We start from the raw sequence: 20,166 nt of genomic DNA on the forward strand, positions 1-20,166 counted from the left end.
AGCAGCGCACCTGACGTCCCTATTGCCCAATGGCCTGGGCTCCCAACCTCGTCAGAATTATGCACCCAAGGAGGTGGCGGCCCCGCACACCGCCCGGCCACCTGCCTCTGCGGGCCCCCTCACCCACCTCTCCGCACGCTGGGGCCCGAAGGGCGGCGTCGCTTCTTCCTGGAGTTGCACAGAAGGAGCGCGAGGGTCCGAGCGTGTCTGACAGATGCAAACCCAGCGCCGTGGCCGCGCCCTGAGCCTCCCCAGGAGGAGTGGGCAAAGCTAGGACGCCCTGGGAGCCTCGCAGGTCCTGCTGAGGAGCCCGAACCGGCCCTTTCGGAGCTGCACCCAGGTGCAGACCCTCAGCTCCGTGACTTCCGGGAGAACCACTTCCGGGTGAGGAGGTGAAACTAATCAAGAGGATGGGCGCCACCTGACTCACCACGTGGGCTGCTGGCCCCAGGCTGGGCCCGGCAGGTGTCTCTTCCAAAGGCTCACCCTCCAGCAGGACTATAGCCCAGAGGCCTTGGAGGGGCCCTCTGCCTCCCCGGGTGTCTGGCTTTCTCCTGAGTCTCTCCCTGAAACGAGCCATTCTTTTCACCTCCCTGCAGCCCTCTCCCATGCATTGGAGCAAATGGAAACAATAAAGCTTTTTGCAGAAAAAAAAAAAAAAAGAAAGAAAGAAAGAGAGAGAAAAGAAAAGAAAAGAAAAAAGAAAAGAAAAGAAAAGAAGAGAAAAGAAAAGAAAAGAAAAGAAAAGAAAAGAAAAGAAAAGAAAAGAAAAGAAAAGAAAAGAGAAAAGAAAAGAATAGCCACTGTAAAGGCCAGGCCTCTGGGAGTGAGACGGCGCCATCGGCAGCTCGCAAAACCTAGCAGGAAATTCGCTCTGTGCTCGCGTTGACCAAAGCAAACCCCAACCCGATGGGTCACCCCCACACGTGCCCCAAACCCAGGATCCCAGGATTGTCATCTGGGGACATATTCTTTTTTTAAACATGTTTTATTTTTCAATTACCATTGACATGCAACATTGTATTAGTTTCAGGTGTACATGGGGACATGCTCTGAGGCATGCTGTCATGTGCTCTAGTCTCTTGCACCCTGGACTTCAAAACACCTCCAGCTCTTACAACCATACCATCGAGAGCTGTGCTGCCATTAATTCAACCTGAATTAATGAGGTTGAATTAATACTGAAAGATGCCCAAGGTGTGCTTATCAGGTGACGTAAGCTTGCGGAACTGTATGCATGGCACAATCCCATTTGTGTAACAAAGATAAAAATACCTGAATAATAATAATAATAATAATAATAATGATGATGCACAGTAGGAATACCTACATAGGGTTTGTTATGCGCTTGCCATTATTCTAAGTATATTTATTAATGTAATAATCCTCAGAAAACAGTCCTATGAAATGGATACGCAGACTGCCTCAATTTTGTATGAAGACGTCAAAGTACAGAGAAGTAACTTGCTCAAGGTCGCCCAACTCAGAGGCCAAGTCAGAATTCAAACCCAGGCATCCTGGCTCCAGAGCGTCTGTTGTTGAGCAGCACATGCTACAAAGGCAAAGAACAATTCTAGACAAGCACACGGCACCCTGCGAACAATGGTTGGCTAAGAGGAGTGGAAATGGTGGGTGGGATGAAGGACAGCACGGGAATTTTATTTTTATAATCCCTACTTTTGTACTTTTGGGCGTTATTCTTTTTTTATTGTTGTCGTTAATCCTCACCCAAGGATATATTTTTTTGGACTGATTTTTAGAGAGCGTGGAAAAGAGGGAGGGAGGGGCAGAGAGAAGTAGAGAGCGAGAGAGAGAAACATTGATTGGTTGCCTCCCGCACACACTCTGACTGGGGCCAGGGATCGAACCTGCAACCCAGGTACATGCCCTTGACCAGGAATGGAACCCAGGACCCTTCAGTGCATGGGCTGATGCTCTAACCACTGAGCAACAGCAGCCAGGGCCTTGGCATTGTTCTTAAACTATCTTATTATTTGTGTACAGTTTTAAAAATGCTTGAAGGGCTGCAGGCAACCATTGATTCCGTGGTAGCTCAGCCAAAGGAAGAGATTCCACAGACTTGGTTTCTGGGAGGACAGAAGAAGTGGGCTGGGCTTATGTGCAGAAAGGAAAGAGCAGAGTGTGACTTGAGGATAAGAGGAGGTAGGAGGTGCTTAGCCAAATCCTAGAGACAGGAAGCGGAACTGTGCTCGGGGCTGGGGAGGGGGATGGGAGTCAGTGTTTAATGGGTACCGAGTTTCTGTTACACAAGGCGAAGAGCTCGGGAGGTGGAGGGTGGTGACGGCTGCACCGCAGTGGGAACGCACGCAATACCGCCGACCTGGGCATTTAAAACGGTCAAGATGAGCCCTAACCAGTTGCTCAGTGGATAGAGCATCAGCCTGCGGACTGACGGGTCCTGGGTTCGATTCCTGTCAAGGCCACATGCCTAAGTTGTGAGCTCAATCCCCAGTATTGGGTGTGCAGGAGGCAGCCGATCAATGATTCTCTGTCATCATTGATGTTTCTATCTCTCCCTCTCCCTTCCTCCCTGAAATCAATTTAAAAATGTATTTTAAAAAGTGGTTGAGGTGATAAAAGTTATCTTAGGTATAGATTGCTACAATTAAGAACATTGAGGAGATGTCCGGCCAGTGTGGCTCAGTGGCTGAGCAACGACCTAAGTCCAGGAAAGCCATCCTGCGTTGCCACAGGTGACGGTGGAGGCCTGGCAGCGCAGGAGGGGGTGTGGGCTCAGTCAGCTGAGGGGAGGAAGTTACTAACTCAGGTACTCGGTGTCGGTACTTTCTCCCATGAGGTGTTTTCCAGAGGATTCCTGAGACGCCTGCCTCTCTCTAAATGTTTCATGAAGCGTGTATGTGTCTGTGTATCTGGGTGTGTATGTGTGTTTGTGTGTGTGTCTGCGTATGTGTCTGCGCGTGTGTCTGTATGTCTGTCTCTATGTATGTGTGTGTGCCTGTCTGTCTGTGTATGTGTGTGTGCCTGTGTATGTGTGTGTAGTGGGATGAGACCACAGTGGCCTGGGGCGGAGGACCCAGCAGAAGCAGGGACGGGACAGGCCGGGCTGGCAGTGGGCCTCCCTCCAACAAGCAGCTCCGTTTCGATGGGGTGGAAATGGTGCCTAAAATAGCTGCGGCCTCCACGGGCCCGAGACCAGCAGCGCCGAGGGGTCGCACACTGATGCCCGGGACTGGGCTGTGAGATAGGGGTGGTTTCTGGCTTTCCTGGGGCCCCCTCACCCCATCCGGTGTCGGAAGGCATCACACCCTCCGCGGGCAGATCCTGGCCGCCCCAGGCAGGGCACGGATGAGGCTGCGGCCCGCAGGAAGTCTGGCTCCCTCAGCCGCCCAGCCCCGCGCTCTCCCTGCCCCGGGCAGAAGGGCAGCGTGCTCTTCCCAGTTTACCGACCCGGGGCCTTCACTGCAGGAGGGAAGCAGCTGCGGGCTGGGCGGCAGGCAGCCTCGGGGGAGACAGGGTGGGACGGTGGCTTGAGGGCTGATGAGGGTGGGTGTGCTCCCCACGGGCCCCTGCACTCGCCTGTGGGCCTTTCCGAGCCACCAGCATCCGAACGTGGCCCCTGCACGCGCCCCCCGCATGACTGACGGGAGGAGGGTTATTTTTAAGCTGCTCTGGGTGACTTCCTTTTGGCCTCCATCCTGCTCTCCTCTCTCAGAGGCTGACAGCGGTTTCCTGCTTAGATCAACCCGGCCCCGGGAGGGGTGCAGGGTCCTGGGGGGCAGGGCTGCTGTGTGCAGAGTGTGATGGGGCGGAGGAGGGAGCCACACTCCCGGCAGGCAGAGTCCAAACCCAAGGATAACAGAACTGTCAGAGGCCTCCCAGCCTCAGGCCCAGGTCTCCATGGGGGTGGGCCTGGATTGGTCCCCAGCAGGGGTCACAGGGCACCTGCAGGCTCTGGCGCCAGGTCCTGGGGCTGCACTGAGCCCCAGCTCTGCGGCCTGTGGGGAACGCCCTCCGTCCCTCGGCATGTGGCGTGTCCGGAGGGTGGGCCAGCATCCTCAAATTGTGCCCCTGGTGAGTCACACTGACAGCCCCCCCTCCACCTTCGCGTCAGAGCAGGCACACACTGAGCTCCGGGGAGCCCGGGGGACGTGGCTCCGCCTGTCACCTCTGCCTCATCTGGCTCTCAGACCCACAGCTGGGGAGCTCAGCCCAGATGACAGCTCCCACGGGGCGGCGGGGTGGGGGGGCTCGCAGCCCCTCCCCTAAGAGCGCCTGTCCACTGGGGACTCCAGCCGAGGAGCAGGGCTGAGGACAGCTTAGGGCGGGGGCTTTCTGTCCTCGGCTCAGGGAACCGAGGCTCGGTCCTCAGCAGGTGGGCATCCCGGTGCCAGAGCGCACGGGAGACGGGCCGGGAGCGCCAGCGTGTGTGCCCGGGCCCAGTGACCACTGCAGCCGGTGGGGAGCCCAAGCGGCCTCACACTGGGCCGGGGACTGCTGGGCTGGAGGCTGGCTCCTCGCCCACAGGCAGTGCAGCCTTGGCAGGTTACACAGCCTTCCCCAACGTCAAGTTCCTCACCTGCAGGAAGCAGATGTGATGAGGATGCTGGGGGCTCCGGGCCTGGGCCACACCCGGGATCATGGGAGGGCCCATGACAGCGCTTGGCACGGTGCCAGGCCCAGCGGAAGCTCAGGAGGAGTAGTTGCTATTTTTGAATGACTGCAGAGGAAAGTCCCAGGCCACGCTACACACGCACGCACACACATGCGCACACACATGCACACACACAAACATGCACACACACACGCACACTGTGCTAGGCGTTACTTTAGATTTTGCTACTAATGTACGGACTACATCTGTTCCCTCTTCGGGCCTTTGCCGTCGTCTGTGACATGGCAGTTGGACTTGCCGTTTTCTAAGACCCATTGCGGCGTTCACCTAGAATTCAACACTCAAAAGGGTGCTTGCACAGGGCAATGCAGAGACACCCTTCCTTTGCGAGTGAAAGGGAGGGAGAAGTTGGGGGGCCTGGTGGAAATGTTGGGGCCTTACCCCAGGGCCGCTCAGCCTTGGGCGGTCGGGTTGAAGCTGTGCCCTTTGCCCTCCCCGAGGTTCTGGCATCTTCCTCCCACAGCCCGCCCCCCATGGCCCCCCTCCCGCACGCAGCCTGGCCCCAGCCTGCGCTGCCCGCCTCCCAGCAGGTTTCCAGCTTGGAGATGGCATGGGGTCCACATTGGTCACTTGTTCCATTTGCTCAGAAACAACAGCCAGCATTATTGGCCGCAGCTGGCGAGGGCGCCAGCTCCACCCTAACACAAAAAGCCCCAGTCATGGGCGCCGGCGGGGGCGCGGCCGGGGAGGGCAGGCAGCGGCCTCGAGCCCGTGGCTGCAGCTGAAGTCCTGGTGGCCGGAGCGAGGTCCAGCTCTCCTCTGGGCAAGGCCACGGCCGGCCCGGGGACTCCGCTCGGAGGGACAAAGACAGGGTGTGATTCTTGCTGTGTAGGGGCCAGGCCTGACTGGAGCCCAGCCCGGCCCTGAGGCCGAGCCCTTGACCCAGGACAAATCCTATTTCTTTGTTTCTTCGAAATCAGGAAAGATTCCAGGGTTGACGAAAGATGAGATGGAGCTTGGTGTGGAGGGCTAAGAGCAAGTACAGCAACTGGAATTCACATCAAATTGTGGGCCTTGCAAGTGAGCCTCCCCCCACCCCCGCCCCCCGCCCCCCTCCTCCCCACCCCGTTTGCCATGCTGTCAGTCATACTCCCGCCCTGCGAGGGGGGGCCCTTCCTAGTGAGCAGTGCCCCACGGACTGCAAGGCCCCCCCCGCCCCCCCCGGAATGAATGACACACCAGAGACAGAAACTATGCCGGTTGCCGGTCAGTTGCGGGGGGAGTTTCACCTGCGGCAGGTGGGGACCCTGAGCAGCCTCACAGGCTGGTGACCCTGCGGGAGGCACTTGTGGGAACTGCCTCACACAGGACCCCACCCGGCAGGCCTGCTATGCTATGCTTCCCAGCAGGCGGGCACCTCTCCAGTGCTCACTAACCACTCAAAATGGGGGGGGGGGTGCAGAAGGGAGAGGAAGGTGCTTCCCTGAAATCTCCTCTGGACACTTCCCGTTTGTGAAGCCATGAGCGGGTCTGGGGTTTGGAACAGGAATGGAACCCACCCCCCAAAGAGACAGAGTCGCAGGGAAGAGTCACAGGACCTGGGGAGGGATCCTAATGGATCCCCGGCCGTTTCTGTTAGTGAAGGGCCTGGCTGCTCACTCCAGGTTTGACCTTGAGCTGGCCCCTCCCAGCATCAGTCACCTCTGGTGCTCCAACCCACCCCCGTCCTTGGGTCCAGGAGACCCCGTGTCAAACACAGTGATCTGAGTCACTCGATGTCATGAGCCCCGTTGCATCACGTGTTAGACAAACCTGGCCAGCCAGGGCCCCCGGTGGTTCTAGGTCCCGCATGCAGGTAGAGCGGTGACAGGACAAGGGAGGAAACGAATGGGCTAATTCCGGCTGCGAATGAGGTGACGCAGGAGACAGAGTGTGGTGATGGAGAGTGCCTGGGCGTGAGTGTGTGCGTGAGGGCATGTGTGTGAGAGAGAGAGGTGGGGGGCACCGTTTGAGAACCACAGAGATGAGAGAATGACACGGCCCATCGCATGTCAAAATGCTGAAACCACAAACCGTAATGCCCAGGGTCCCTTTGACTAGACCCCAGCCCGTCACATGCACTGGTTTGAGGTTGAAGTCAGATGCAAAAAGCTACTTTTTTGTCAAGGAAGCGGTCTTTCCGGATCCCTCCTGGTTCCTGCTGGCGGGGAGAGAGGCGCGGTCAGCATTCTGACAGGGTGAGGACACAGGCTCACGAAGAGTACATCGTACGTTCCGTGGGGAGGTACCGCAGCTCTCCTCTGGGCCAGCTGCTATTCCAGGCTCTTGGTGCTCTGGGGAGAAGGGGAGAGGGAGGGAGATAGAGAGACAAATACAGCATATTTTCATGTGGAATTTACATAAGCTGCTTATGAGCTAGCGGGAGTCAGCCAGCCAGTGGGAGAAGCAGTTGTGTAAATAAATAGCTACAAAAGAGCGTACCAAGCGCTCAAGTAGAGAAGTGTGTACACGGAGGTGGGCGCACAGAGTGGGGAGCGATCAGCGCGGCTGGGAGTTAACTTCAGTCCTCTGTGGAAGGAGGTGGGGTGTCCCCAAGTAAACAAACCCCACCTGGGGGAGCGCGCCCTCATGCCCGGCTCAGCACATTTCCAAGGGAGCGCGGAGCGGCTGTGACCATGGGTGGCTATGGATGATTCAATGACTGTATTGAAAACTTGCCTCCAAGAGCTCACCTAACCGCACAGGGCAGTTTCAGTTTGATCACTGGTATTTTCCTTCTGCCCAAACGGGCCATCCAGGCTATGGTTCTGGAATAATCAACCTGCGGACACGCCTTAGAAATAACCACGAACGCCCCTTCCGATGTTAGCCCCGTGTGTGTGTGTGTGTGTGTGTGTGTGTGTGTGTGTGTGTGTGTGTTACCTATGCCCCGCCGGCCTCCCAAAAGGGTGGGAAGCCGCTCAGAGTAAAAGGACGGGGGTGGGGGTGGGAATCACTGGCCCAAAGGAGCCAGGGGCTGGCGTGGGGCAGGCAGGGGCCCTGGAAAACAAAGCCAAGCACCACCCCTGAGGTAGACGCCAGCTCCCAGCCTCTCTGCTGCCCGTCCCCCCCCCCCCCCCCCGCAAAATCAACCAAGCCCCCCGCCCCCGCCCCCGCCCCCACCCACGGAGCAGGTAGACAAAGCGGGCTGGTTTCCGAAAGAGCAACCTCCGTTGTAGCACTAAACTCTCCAGAGAAATTTATCCTCGGAAACGTCCTGCTAGCGCCGTAGCAGCGGAGCGTCCGCAGTGGTGATGGAGCTGGGACACATGGCTTTCCACGTTGTCCTTTAACAAGGAGCAGAGAGAAGGTTTCGGCAGGGAATGGAAGTGTGTGGTTTCACGATGTCGTTGTCTGATTATTGACCCGATATAGGAGCAGCAAGTAGAGAGTGTCCAGGCCGAGGTGTCCTGGGCCACAGAGGGAGCGTCCAGGCGGAATACAGAGAGTGTCCAGGCCGAGGTGTCCTGGGCACAGAGGGAGCGTCCAGGAGGAATATACAGAGTGCCCAGGCCGAGGTGTCCTGGGGCACAGAGGGAGCGTCCAGGCGGAATATACAGAGTGTCCAGGCCGAGGTGTCCTGGGGCACAGAGGGAGCGTCCAGGCAGAATATAGAGAGTGTCCAGGCCGAGGTGTCCTGGGGCACAGAGGGAGCGTCCAGGCGGAATATAGAGAGTGTCCAGGCCGAGGTGGCTGGCCGCTCTCCCCGTCCCCGAATAACAATCTCTCTGCTGATATTCGACAACTGCTGGGGAGCAGACAAGTGGCACAAGGACACGCTGCCCCCAGTAGCTGGCCTGACCTGTGACACAAGACTTACCCATTAGCACTCTGAGGAATTCCTGCCCCAAATGACAGCTCGGGTTTTGGCACAACTGATAGGCAACTGTTCTCGTGGGGTTCGTTGCAAAGAGTCGGGCCTTCCAGCCAAGTTAGACTTGGGTCCGGGCCCCAGCTCTGCCATTTGCTGGCCACGTTGCCCGGAGCCTGTCACGCCGTTGTCGTGAAGCCTTAGTTTCCTCACCCGTGAAATGGATCTAATGGCACTCCCCCGCAGGGTTGCTATAGACCTGGGGGCGCCGTGGGTAAAGCGCCTGGCAGGGCGGAGCGCCTGGCACGTGCCCGCTGGCCTTCTCACCGGGACGGATTTCGTGAGGATAGCTATGGAAGGCTGTGGAGCAGGAGGGAAAGACGGATGTGTCAGGGGAACAGGAGAGGCCTTGACCTCCCGCCCCCATTCATGAAGGAGTGTCACCACATTTGTTGGGTAGAAGGTAAAAAGGAGGGGGCCAGGACATGGCCCAGTGTGTACATTTAGGGTCAGCAGTTTCTCTATCCAGAATGCCTCCCTACACCTCTGGGTGTGCAGATAAAGGGCGTGGGGGTGGACAGCAAGGTTCACAGCTGGCCCACGTGAAATCTGGGCCTGAGGATGATCACTGTGGGCAGGGGAGGGGGGAGACGCGGGCATGGGTGGTTAGATGCCTGGGGCTGGGCCCAGCTGGCGTGGCGCAGTGGTTAAGCGTCGACCATGAACCAGGAAGTCATGGTTCGATTCTTGGTCAGGGCACATGCCCAGGTTGTGGGCTCAATCCCCACTGTGGAGCATGCAGGAGGCAGCCAATCAATGATTCTCTCTTATCATTGATGTTTGTATCTCTCTCTCCCTCTCCCTTCCTCTCTGAAATCAATAAAAATATATTTAAAAAAAAAAAAAAAAGGAAGCTGGGTTGTGAAGAGACCCAAGGTGCTTTGGGAAATCACAGGTTCCGAATGAGGAAAGGCCAGCCAATTTCCAGCAAAGGCCAGGGAAACTGGCCAGCGGGCCCTGTGTGCAGAGAAGGGAGAGGGCAGGGCAGAGGTTGGCAGGTGTGAGGGAGGGGCCCGTGACGTAGGTATGGCAGGTAGGTTGCTAAACCGCCCAGTGGAACCTCCCACCAGCAAGCCCCCACCCGAAGTGAGGAGGCCAGAGATGGGAGGCCTCTTTCCAGTTGTCCGATCTCCGCCTCCGTTTCTCCTGCTCTAAGATGAGATGGACAATTTAGCGAGGAAAACACTGAACGTTGTTTTTGTTGGAACGCTCACAGGTTTGAATGGAGCAGCTGCTCAGCCTTCTTGAGTCAAAAGGATTGAGTGTATCTTTGTCCCCTTTGCCCTTAATTCTCACTTTTTTTTTTTTTTTTTTTTTTTTCATTTTCTGCACGTCCTGAGGTCATGGCTAAGGAGGGCTTGAAGGGGATGCCACTAAATTCTCATCGTTTTCAGCCTGCGTCCTGAGTGGCAGTGGGAAAGTGCTGCCACCTCGTGGTCACTGCTGAGCATAGCAGCCCAGCAGGGATACAGGAATAAGCCTTTCAGGCACTGGAAGCTGGTGCCTGCAAGCTTCTACCCACTGAGTCTCATGTAGTTTGTATACCTCCTCACTTTCTGAGGGCCTAGAACCTGGAATAAAGAGTTAGCTGAACCCTTCTATGGGTTCTCCGCTAGGGCCCGGAGACCTGGCACACTGATGTAGGCGGGGGTCCGGTAGGTGGGGTGTGGTGCCTGGAGTGGTTCCCCTTTGCTGGCAGGATTTCCTGTTACTCAGAGTGAAGGAACCCTCTCTCTCTCACACACACACACACACACACACACGCACGCACGCACGCACGCACCCTGCACTGGCTCTAAGGGAGTCTCCTGAACTCTGCAGGTCTCAGGAGTCCCTGGCTCTTGGGTCACCACTGGATTGGCTCAAGTCACTGGGCCCCAGTAAGAAGTCCCCTGGGGACAGTGGCTTCAGGCCAGTGCCTGGAGGAAGCCATCTGAAGGGCTCAGCCTCCACCCTCTGGCCTGACTGAGCGGCAAGGAGGGCAGGGTGCTGGGAGCCGGGAGTAAGGGCTGGCCACCTCCCTGAGATGACTGTGGGCTCTCGTCCTTTCTAAGCCCCTGCCATTGGCCAGCAAGACTAAAGCTCTGTGAGGCTTTGGGGAAGTCGCACGGAGCCAAGAGGAAGTGAGCACACTGATTTTGTGCAACTCTGCAGGCAGCAGTGAATCCGGGAGAGCCAGCCCCGCAGAAGCGGCCACCTTCCGCCTGCCCGACATCCTGTCTCGGCTGCCACCTGCACCAGCCGTGGGGCCCGGCCTCCCTGCCCAGGCCCTGCTAACACTGCCTCTTGCTGCCTTTGCAGGCTGGCTGCTGGGGTTCCCAGGCTGTTCTGAGAAGCTGCAAAGTATCTAATGCAGGGGTCCTCAAACTACGGCCCGCGGGCCACATGCGGCCCACCGAGGACATTTATCCGGCCCGCCAGGTGTCACTGCCTGTCCTGCTTAGCAGGCGACTCGTCCCGGGCTCGCAGTGCGCATAGGAATTTGTTCATAGTTTTTTTTTTTTTAAACTATAGTCCGGCCCTCCAACGGTCTGAGGGACAGTGAACTGGCCCCCTGTTTAAAAAGTTTGAGGACCCCTGATCTAATGAGTCTCTGACCAGCCTCTCGGGATGTTAAGCAGAACCCAAGGTCAAGGCTACAGGCCTGTGGGTGAGCCCTTGGTCAGGAGGCTCCGGCCCAGGCTGGGTACAGGCGAGGCCTTTCCCCAGGACTCCAGTGGCCTTTCCTCCCACAGCCTTGCCTCCTCCACCAAGTTCAGGTTCTTTAGTAAAACTGAAACCAACATGACCCTCCCTTTATGGGAAAATCCCTGAGCCACATTTCACTTGTAGTTTATTTTATTATTTAGAACTAGAGGCCCAGTGCATGAATTCGTGCACCAGTGGGGTCCCTCGGCCTGGCCTGTGGGACCGGGCTGAAACCAGCTCTCCGACTTCCCCCAAGGGGTCCCGGATTGTGAGAGGGTGCAGGCCAGACCAAGGGACCCACGGGTGCATGATTGGGGCCGGGGAGGGATGCAAGAGGTTGGCCAGTTGGGAAGGGACCGCAGGAGGGCTCCAGGGCGTGTCCAGCTGTCTTGCTCAGTTCCAATCAGCCAGACCCCAGCAGCAAGCTAACCTACTGGCCAGAGCTTCTGCCCTCTGGTGGTCAGTGCACATCACAGCGACTGGTCTACCAGTCTACTGCCTGCCCCCTGGTGATCAGTGCATGTCATAGGGAGTGGTTGAGCAGCCTTAGCATATCATTAGCATATTATGCTTTGATTGGTTGAACGGCTGACCGGTTGACCTGACACAGCATATTAGGCTGTTATTATATAGGTTAATTCATTTTGGCATCTTGGTCCAAAGGAAGCGTTTCTTTCTGGCCCAGGGCTCCCTCAGGGTCCCAGCCCCAGTGGCCGGCGTGTGTGTGCAGTGTCGTCTGCCTGGTGCCTCCCTCTCTCCCTAACTCAGAGCTGCGGCCCGACCTACTTTACACTTGCGCTTCGCTCCCATGGTCTTGGCCACTTCTTTCTTTTCCAGACGTGAGGTTAGCACAGGGGTGGGCAAACTTTTTGACTCGAGAGCCACAATGGGTTCTTAAACTGGACCGGAGGGACGGAACAAAAGCATGGATGGAGTGTTTGTGTGAACTAATATAAATTCAAAGTAAACATTACATAAAAGGGTACGGTCTTTTTTTTTTATTATTTCAATAGTTTTATTCATTTCAAACATTTTAACAAGAAGAATGTAAACACTAATTATTATAATTTGAAACTTCAAAAAATGGAGGAATCATAGCACAATAACATACCTTATATTGAAGATGGCAAAGGCAAAATAAAATTGCCTAACAAAGGAAAGGTACAAAAGCCTTTCAAATTAAACTTAAATATAATAAAATAATTTAAAACTAAAACAAATAGAAAAGAACAAAATGTGTAAACAGTAAATTTAACATTTTCTTTAGTGCAACTTCCAAATGATGCCCGGGTGGTAGATGTAGATGGCAATATAGACTGGGTTGAAAGGTTTTTGGTCTTTAAAACATCAACTTCAGTGGGAACAGTGTTGTTGGTCTCCTTTTTAGCTAATGCTCTGATACTGTGCTCTCCAGGGGCGTGTCTCCCTACATCACCACGATAACGTGTCTTCGCATTCCCAGGGTGATGTCGGGGGACGCATCGGAGGGCATTACAAGGAGCCTCTGGAAGATTGAGAGGTTGTTCCTCCTACTGAATGGGGATATAAATCCACCCCCTCAGAAGAAGGAGCTGCGGCCGTGTTTCCCCACGTTGCCATGTTAACACTGCTGCTGGTGAAGGAGCGGAGGGGAGAGCAAGAGAACCCTCCGCTCTTTCGGCTCCACGGGCCGGATAGAACAGCTGAATGGGCCGGATCCGGCCCGAGGGCCGTAGTTTGCCCACGGCTGGGTTAGGACCTCCTCCTGACAACATGGCACCGTCAGACCTTGGGGCTCGTGCACGGAAGCCTCGTGAGGTCATTCATAAGCTCGTTCATTCAGCGAAGGCCGAGGTTCAGACCCTGTGCCCTGAAGCCAGGGCCCTGGGCAGGGACGCCACACCCTCGCTGTGCGCCCCTGGGCGAGGAGCTTAACCCCTCTGAGCCTGGGCTAGCTCAGCAGTGATGACGGTCTCTCTCTCATCGGAGAGCACTGAATTAGAATGTGGAAGTCAAGTGGCGAGCACAGCAGCTGTGACAATGGGAAGTGGTCCTGGCGATTTACTGGTGCTGCGTGCCGAGTACTGAGTGCACGCCCGGAGGTGCTTGCCCAGCAGTTCATTTCTCCTTAGACTGAGCGCCCACCACCCGCCGGGCCCTGCGCAGGGACAGGCAGCAGGCAGGAAAGTAGAGGCGCTGCCCCCCAGAGCTCACAGGAGAAGCTCAGCACCTCGGGGCTCCAGGAGGGGCAGCGTCTGGGACTTTTCCCCAAGGCCTGGTTTCAGGGCAGTCTGGAGGGAACAGGGCTTGTTTTCCAGGCTGAGGGGCGGTGGAAGGGGGGCGCGGGGGGAGCTCCCTAGCGTGCGCAGAGCATGTGCACAGGGGCGGGGAAGTGAAAGCTGCCTCTAGCCTCGGGGATCCGCCTGGTGGCCCGTGGTTTCTGGGAAATCAGGCGACAGGAGGCTGCAGGGGCCGGGAGACCCCATTGCAAAGGGTCCCCTGGCCATTCCAAGGAGTGTGGACTTGACCCTGGGGCCGCCGGAGGCTGTGAGGGAACCTGGTCTCTGGGGAGGGTGAGGAGGGTGAGGAGGTCCCCGCACGAGGTGATGGGGCAGCTACTTAACCGGGACTGGCGGCGGCCTCCTGTCCTCTGTCCCCTGCACCCTTTGGCGGAAAGGACACTCAGGCCCCGTCCTAGGCCCAGATGGGAAGCGACCCTGAAAGCTCTCGCTGCTCAGAACACGTAGAGGAGAGGAAGTCCCAGGTCTGCACAGGGCGTTCTGGAGACGGAATCCCAGGTGTGAAGTGGTGGCTTGGTCGGTGGCCCCAAGCGTGTCCCGTGCCTCTCCTGTGCCCCAGGGGTTAACGTCTCACGGGCTATCCTGTCCCCACCACGCTGCTCTTGTGACCGGTGCTGGGACGAAACCCCTGTCCTTGCTTCTCTCACGCAGCTGAGACGGGCAGGTCTCCGCTGAGCAGGCTCCCCTGGGCACCAAGGGGAAGAGAGGAGCAAATATCAGAGAACACGCCAGTCAGGGGCTGGCTCCGTGCTCGGACACTTTCCCCCCCTGCACACCCCCCCCCCCTCCATCTGCACCTAAGCTTTCCTTCTAGGAGCTGTCTGTCCCCGCCCAGCTCTCCCACACGGAGCCCCGCCTCCCTCGGCAGCCGGGTTGGGTGCAAGCAGACCCTGGATGCCAAGCCCCCAGGAAAGCTGGGCTGTCCCAGCCCCACAACCAGGCAGCACACCTCGCCTCCCCTCCTGCAGAGGGCCATTCATCACCAGGCTCCTGGGTGCCCTGGGTGGGAGGGGCTGGGGGGAGAGTGCATGTGTTAGAGTGACTCAAAGATTGCTACCGAGGGAGAACAGCCGCCCATCAGCACGGCCTCCTAGACAGGGCTCCTGTGACTTCCTTCTCTGAGGAGAGATAAAGAGAGCGGTTTCAGGGGAGACCACGTGGAAGCCAGCAAGGGGATGCAGTCAGAGGCCCCTTCGTGTCTGGGGAGTTGGCTCAGGGAGACGGGGCAGGGAAGGCGCTCAGATAGATGTGGGCCCGCCGCCAGCCTGCGGCGCAGTGGGCCTCAGTGGGTGGCAAAGAGGCCCTGGCAGGCCCCAGCGGAGGCATCACTTAGTTGACCACGGAATGCATTTGGGGCTGTACACAGGTTGGTGCTTTAAGGTAAATATTCCAGACCCTTTAACCCACTGTGTGGGCTGAGGCTCAGCTGTTTCTGTAAATGACCCCTTTGGGCGACACAGAGAGTCATCTGAACCAGGTGGCCCTCGAATAGCAATCGCCCTGAGTGTCTGGTTCCCAGAAGTGGAGACCAGGTGAGCAACTTTAGGGAAAGGGCCCGATTCCCAGACAGACACCTGGTCCTCAGGTCCTCAGGGTGGGGTGGGCTTTGGGGCATGAGAGGGGCAGGAGATGCCCTGTGATCACGTGAACACACTGCTCTTTCCCTCCTTTCTGCATGGCCAGCACAGGTGGTTGTATGGTGGGGTGTGGGCTGGGAAGGGGAGGTGGGGTGTGGGCTGGGAAGGGGAGGTGGGTGTGGGCTGGGAAGGGGAGGTGGGTGTGGGCTGAGAAGGGGCGATGGAGCAGATGTGATGCTATAGGATGTGCTGCATTGTCCCCATGACAAAAGATCTTAGATATGAAGGCTGGGTCCCACTTGTGCCAGCAGAGTGGGTGGTTTATAAACAAGAGGCTGGGAAGTTCAAGATCAAGGCTTGGGCAGAATCCGTGTCTGATGAGGACCACTTCCTGGTTCATGGATGTGGGAGGGGCAGAGGAGCTCTGTGGGGTCTCTTATAAGGACCCTGATCCTATTCATGAGGGCTCCACCCTCATGACCTAATAATCTCCCAAGGATCCCGCCTCCATAGACCATCGTCTTGAGAGGTGGATTTCAATGTGTGAATTTTGGAGGGACTCACAGTCAGGCTCTGCGCTCTATGCAGTAGGAAGAGTAAATTCTGGTTAAGGTGAGGGGCCTGCCACCAAAGACCACTTCTTGTTCCTCTGTGTCTCTGTTGGCCTTGCTGTCACGGGATTTTTTGCTAAGCCAGCAGAAAGCCAGAATAGTTCGCTGTCAGTGCTCCCAGCGCCTCTCCCACCCTGTGCTATGCTAGCATCCGGTCCTGAGTGAAGAATGCTGAGCCTTCTCCAGGCCACTCACACCCCCTCCTCCGTCCTCTCCATCTTTTTGCTGAGGGTTCCTGGCTCTGTGCTTCCTCTTGGCCCATCTCACTTCCTGAAACTCCCTGACGAGGGCTGCTTATCTTGATGGAGCTTCATGAGCCCTACCGGACAGGGGAAGGCGGAGTCCTTGAGCGCATCTGTCTGGAGAACTAAGATCAACAGCTCTTTCAGATTCAGCCCACGGAGCTTTTGGGAGCCCAGGGATGTGTGGCCGGCAGAGGGGCTGGAAGTGAGCCCTGTGATGGGCTCTCTCTAGAGAGCGGAGGTCCTACAGGGGAGCACCAGAGACGAGAAGGCATGGGCGAGTTGTGAGTTGTAGCTGTGGCTGCTGCACTGGACCTCCAGCAAGAGCTGGACTCCCTGGCCCGCCCGGAGTCTGTTTGTGCACCTGTCACCTGGGAGACTCCTCTGGGAAACCAAGATGCCTGTCAACAGCACCACCCTGACGTTTGCCAACATATTCTACATCATCATGGAGGTTGTCATCGGGCTCTGCGCCATAGTGGGCAACGTGCTGGTCATTTGGGTGGTCAAGCTGAACCCCAGCCTGCAGACCACCACCTTCTATTTCATTGTCTCCCTGGCCCTGGCTGACATTGCTGTTGGGATGCTGGTCATGCCCCTGGCCGTTGTCATCAGCCTGGGCATCACGCTCCACTTCTACAGCTGCCTTCTCATGACCTGCTTGCTGCTGGTCTTCACTCACGCCTCCATCATGTTCTTGCTAGCCATTGCTGTGGACCGATACCTGCGGGTCAAGCTCACGGTCAGGTAACCTGCTGGAAGAGGGGTGGGGTGGGGCGGTGATAGAGGTGCCTGGGAAATAGGGCTACAAAGTTCAGGTCCCAGACTTTTTGAACAAAAGCAAATCCAAATTGGCCCCTGAGCCCAAAAGAGGTTCATGTCACCATTTGGTGTGTGAGGGCTTCGGCGGTGACACGCTGAGACTCAGGAGCGAGAAAGAGGAATCCCTGTCCAGGGACTCAGGGTGTGGGTGCTCTATCAGCCAGGGGAGCCAGCGACGATAAAAGCTTGATGCATTTTTCATTAGCAAAAAACGCTCTTGACTTTTAGAAACGATAGGAACTTACTAGATAAGATAAAGAACAGACATCTAAGATAAGCTTGAGCTTCTCTTCTTTGCAAATAAATGTGGGCTAAAGTTGTTTCAACCTTGCTTCCTCCTCCTTCATGTCGACGAGGGGACCAAAAAGTTCCCCATTGCACAGAGTAATAACAATCTTTCACGTGACCAAGTGAATGGAACAGACCACCAAATGGAGGAATCCGATTCCCCTGACTGCATCCGTCTCGTGTTTCTCCTCTCTCCTCTCAGGGAAGGAGCCTGGTGAGGGAGCTGTAGACAAGCTTTTGATACAAACAAGCCTGGGTTCAAATCCCAGACCTTGAAATCTGATCTTGAGCATATGATAGCACTTTCTCTTCTTCAGTTCCTCATCTTACCACATAATGGTTAAGATGCTCTGCGCCTTGCCTCTTTTCAAAGTGAGCTTCTCCACTGCTGATCTGTACAAGTTACTTAACTTGCCGGATTCATTTTTCTCACCTATAAAAGGGGGACAGTGATTGCACCTTCCTCATAAGATTAAGTGGATTAACATACGCAGAGCTCTTAGAACAGTGCCTGGCCCACAGTCTAGGCTCAATAAATGGTAACGCTACTATTTATTTTCACTATTATCAATGAAATGGAGATTCTCATAAAAATTGTGAGATTGCATTAAGAGAAAGTCTACTAAGTGCACAGTACTTACCAAAGTCAGTGTCCTTCTCGCAGTCTGTGCAGAACGTTGTCAGGAAGGATGGTTTAAGGAGAAATGGCGACTCTCAATGGATGAGCATTTATGGTCCTGGAAGCATTTCAACATGACCTTCCCAACTCCACAGAGTCACTGAACTCAAACACCAGGTGCGGTGTCAGTGTAGGAAGAGAGAAGCAGGGTGTTGAAAGGAAAGGGGTGTGGGGGAGGCAGAGTATAATTAAAGGGCATCAGAGCAAAAAAGCAACCCGGCAAGCAGAGGACGCAGGCAAACATGCTTTGAGATCATTTCTCACCAGGTAGGCGACCCCAGGAGACTTAGATGACTGACTCTTACCTCCCAGGAACTAAAGAATTCTTGGGCTGGAAATGGACTTGTGAGTGGAGTGTGTGAGCACCTGAGTCCAGGTAGCATATTCCTGATCCATTACAGATCATACTTCTTTTAAGTATGTTGTGTGTTTTTGTTTTTGTTTTAATTTATTTCAGAGAGAGGACTGGAGAGGGAGAGAGAGAGAAACATCAACGATGAGAAAGAATCATTGATCGGCTGCCTCCTGCACACCTCCTACTAGGGATTGAGCCCGCAAACCGGGCATGTGCCCTGACCGGCAATCAAACCGGTGACCTCTTGGTTCAGAGATCGGCATTCAACCACTGAGCCACACAGAGAGGGCCAGATCATGCTTCTTTAGAAAGCTCCCCCAGAGAGGTTTTCGGATTTTTCTCTAATTGTCTGTTCATCTCGTCTTCATATCCAGTAGCATTTAGCCAAAATCGTCATAGAATACCAGCTCTCCATTCCTCTCTCCTTGACCAGCTCCGCCTCCCGCTGTCCTTTAGCAAATGCTGTGAACTCACCCACTCTCTCCCATTCAAACAGATACAGGAGGGTCACCACTCAGAGGAGAATATGGTGCGCCCTGGGCCTTTGCTGGCTGCTGTCAATCCTGGTGGGGTTGACCCCCATGTTCGGCTGGAACATGAAGCTGTCCTCGGGGTCCCACAGAAATGTGACCTTCCTTCCTTGCCAGTTTCGTTCTGTCATGAGGATGGACTACATGGTGTACTTCAGCTTCTTCACTTGGATTTTCATCCCCCTGGTTGCCATGTGCGCCATCTATATTGACATCTTCTGTATCATCCGGAACAAACTCAGTCTGAACTTTTCAGGCTCCAAAGAGACAGGCACATTTTATGGACGGGAGTTCAAGACGGCCAAGTCCTTGTTCCTGGTTCTCTTCCTGTTTGCTTTGTCCTGGCTGCCTTTATCCATCATCAACTGTATCATCTACTTTAATGGTGATGTGCCCGAGGTGGTGCTGAACTTGGGCATCCTGCTGTCTCACGCTAACTCCATGATGAACCCTATCGTCTATGCTTTTAAAATAAAAAAGTTCAAGGAGACCTATTTCTTGATCTTCAAAGCCTGTATGAACTGCCAGCCCTCTGATTCCTTGGACCCAAATATTGAACAGATTTCTTAGTGTTATCCATGAAAGATGATGGTCTGCCCAACTGACCTTCAGATTCAACATCAACACACAATTCAGGTCCTATCCTCCTGGGCCAAGGTCTTCCACATCCTTGATTCCTCCCACTGTGGGGAGCATTTGGCCGGCTGTCTCCAATTGTACCTCTTCTACTACCCTCTGCCTCTAATTGGATTTTGCCCCCTTTGTCATTCCTCCCTAATTCAATTCTCTGGATGCCTGACTGAGTACAATGTTCTATTGTTAATATTGCCCATGTTCCTCCTTTCCCCCAAAAGAAGTCACAGCATCAGAAGGACACCTCATTGACTTACTGACAAAAGTTCCCATTCAGGCTGGACATGTATGTGGTGGTGACTCAGTTCCACTCCATGGACCCTGCTCTCAGCAGATGCCCGGGAGACAGTGGGGACAGGAGTGAACTGAGTTTAAGGGGGTACTTACACTGCCAAATCCATCTGTAAATGTATCTGAGTCAATAAAAGATGAAAACCAATGATTGTGGAGCTCTTTGCTAAGGGCCAGGGTCACTTGGGGCTTGAAGATCCAGCTCTTGGCATTCCGCCTACTTGCTACCTGGAGCCACGTGGCATGTTCACCTGTATGGATTCTGGGCCCCTCACTCCTTACCCCGAGACACTCTGCTCCTTTTTCCTGGGCTGATTGGAGCACTTGTCAACTTTATGATCCATTCACAGGTTGATAAGGAAGGAATGATTCTCCCTCTAGAGCTGAGTCCTAATATTTCCTCTGGTGTTTCATTGTAATGGGAATAGTGGGGGCGGGGCAAAAAGAGACAAGGACATAGTTAGTATCTGTCCGGTACTTTCAATGCACTAAGCTCTGCGCATGCATTATCTTTTTAGATCTTGACAATCTTTGAGGTAGGTACCACCAGTATTATCATCTCCATTTTGCAGATGAAAGAACTGAGAGGTTAGGTAATCTGTCTATAGTCATGCAATTAACAAGCAAGAGAACCAGGATATAAACTCAACCCCGCCTTATGGGAGGA

At 55.2% G+C, this 20,166-nt stretch overlaps 1 protein-coding gene across 1 annotated transcript; it reads left to right on the forward strand.

Moving 5' to 3' along the window:
- The first annotated feature begins 15,941 nt into the window (after nt 1-15,941).
- On the forward strand, nt 15,942-19,646 carry ADORA3 (adenosine A3 receptor). Its single transcript, XM_080648968.1, has 2 exons — nt 15,942-16,648; nt 18,542-19,646. The coding sequence occupies exons 1-2, from the start codon at nt 16,299-16,301 to the stop codon at nt 19,143-19,145; spliced, it is 954 nt and encodes a 317-aa protein (XP_080505094.1). The 5' UTR covers nt 15,942-16,298; the 3' UTR covers nt 19,146-19,646.
- Nucleotides 19,647-20,166: the final 520 nt, after the last annotated feature.

Source organism: Plecotus auritus, assembly GCF_963455305.1.
Source record: "Plecotus auritus genome assembly, chromosome: 12".
NCBI lineage: Eukaryota > Metazoa > Chordata > Mammalia > Chiroptera > Vespertilionidae > Plecotus > Plecotus auritus.

Bases quoted from the DNA above. Each gene is read 5' to 3' on its own strand.
- ADORA3 (XM_080648968.1), top strand. From the start codon at position 16,299: ATGCCTGTCAACAGCACCACCCTGACGTTTGCCAACATATTCTACATC. The intron at 16,649-18,541 runs GTAACCTGCTGG...CCATTCAAACAG, and splicing joins CGGGTCAAGCTCACGGTCAG to ATACAGGAGGGTCACCACTC.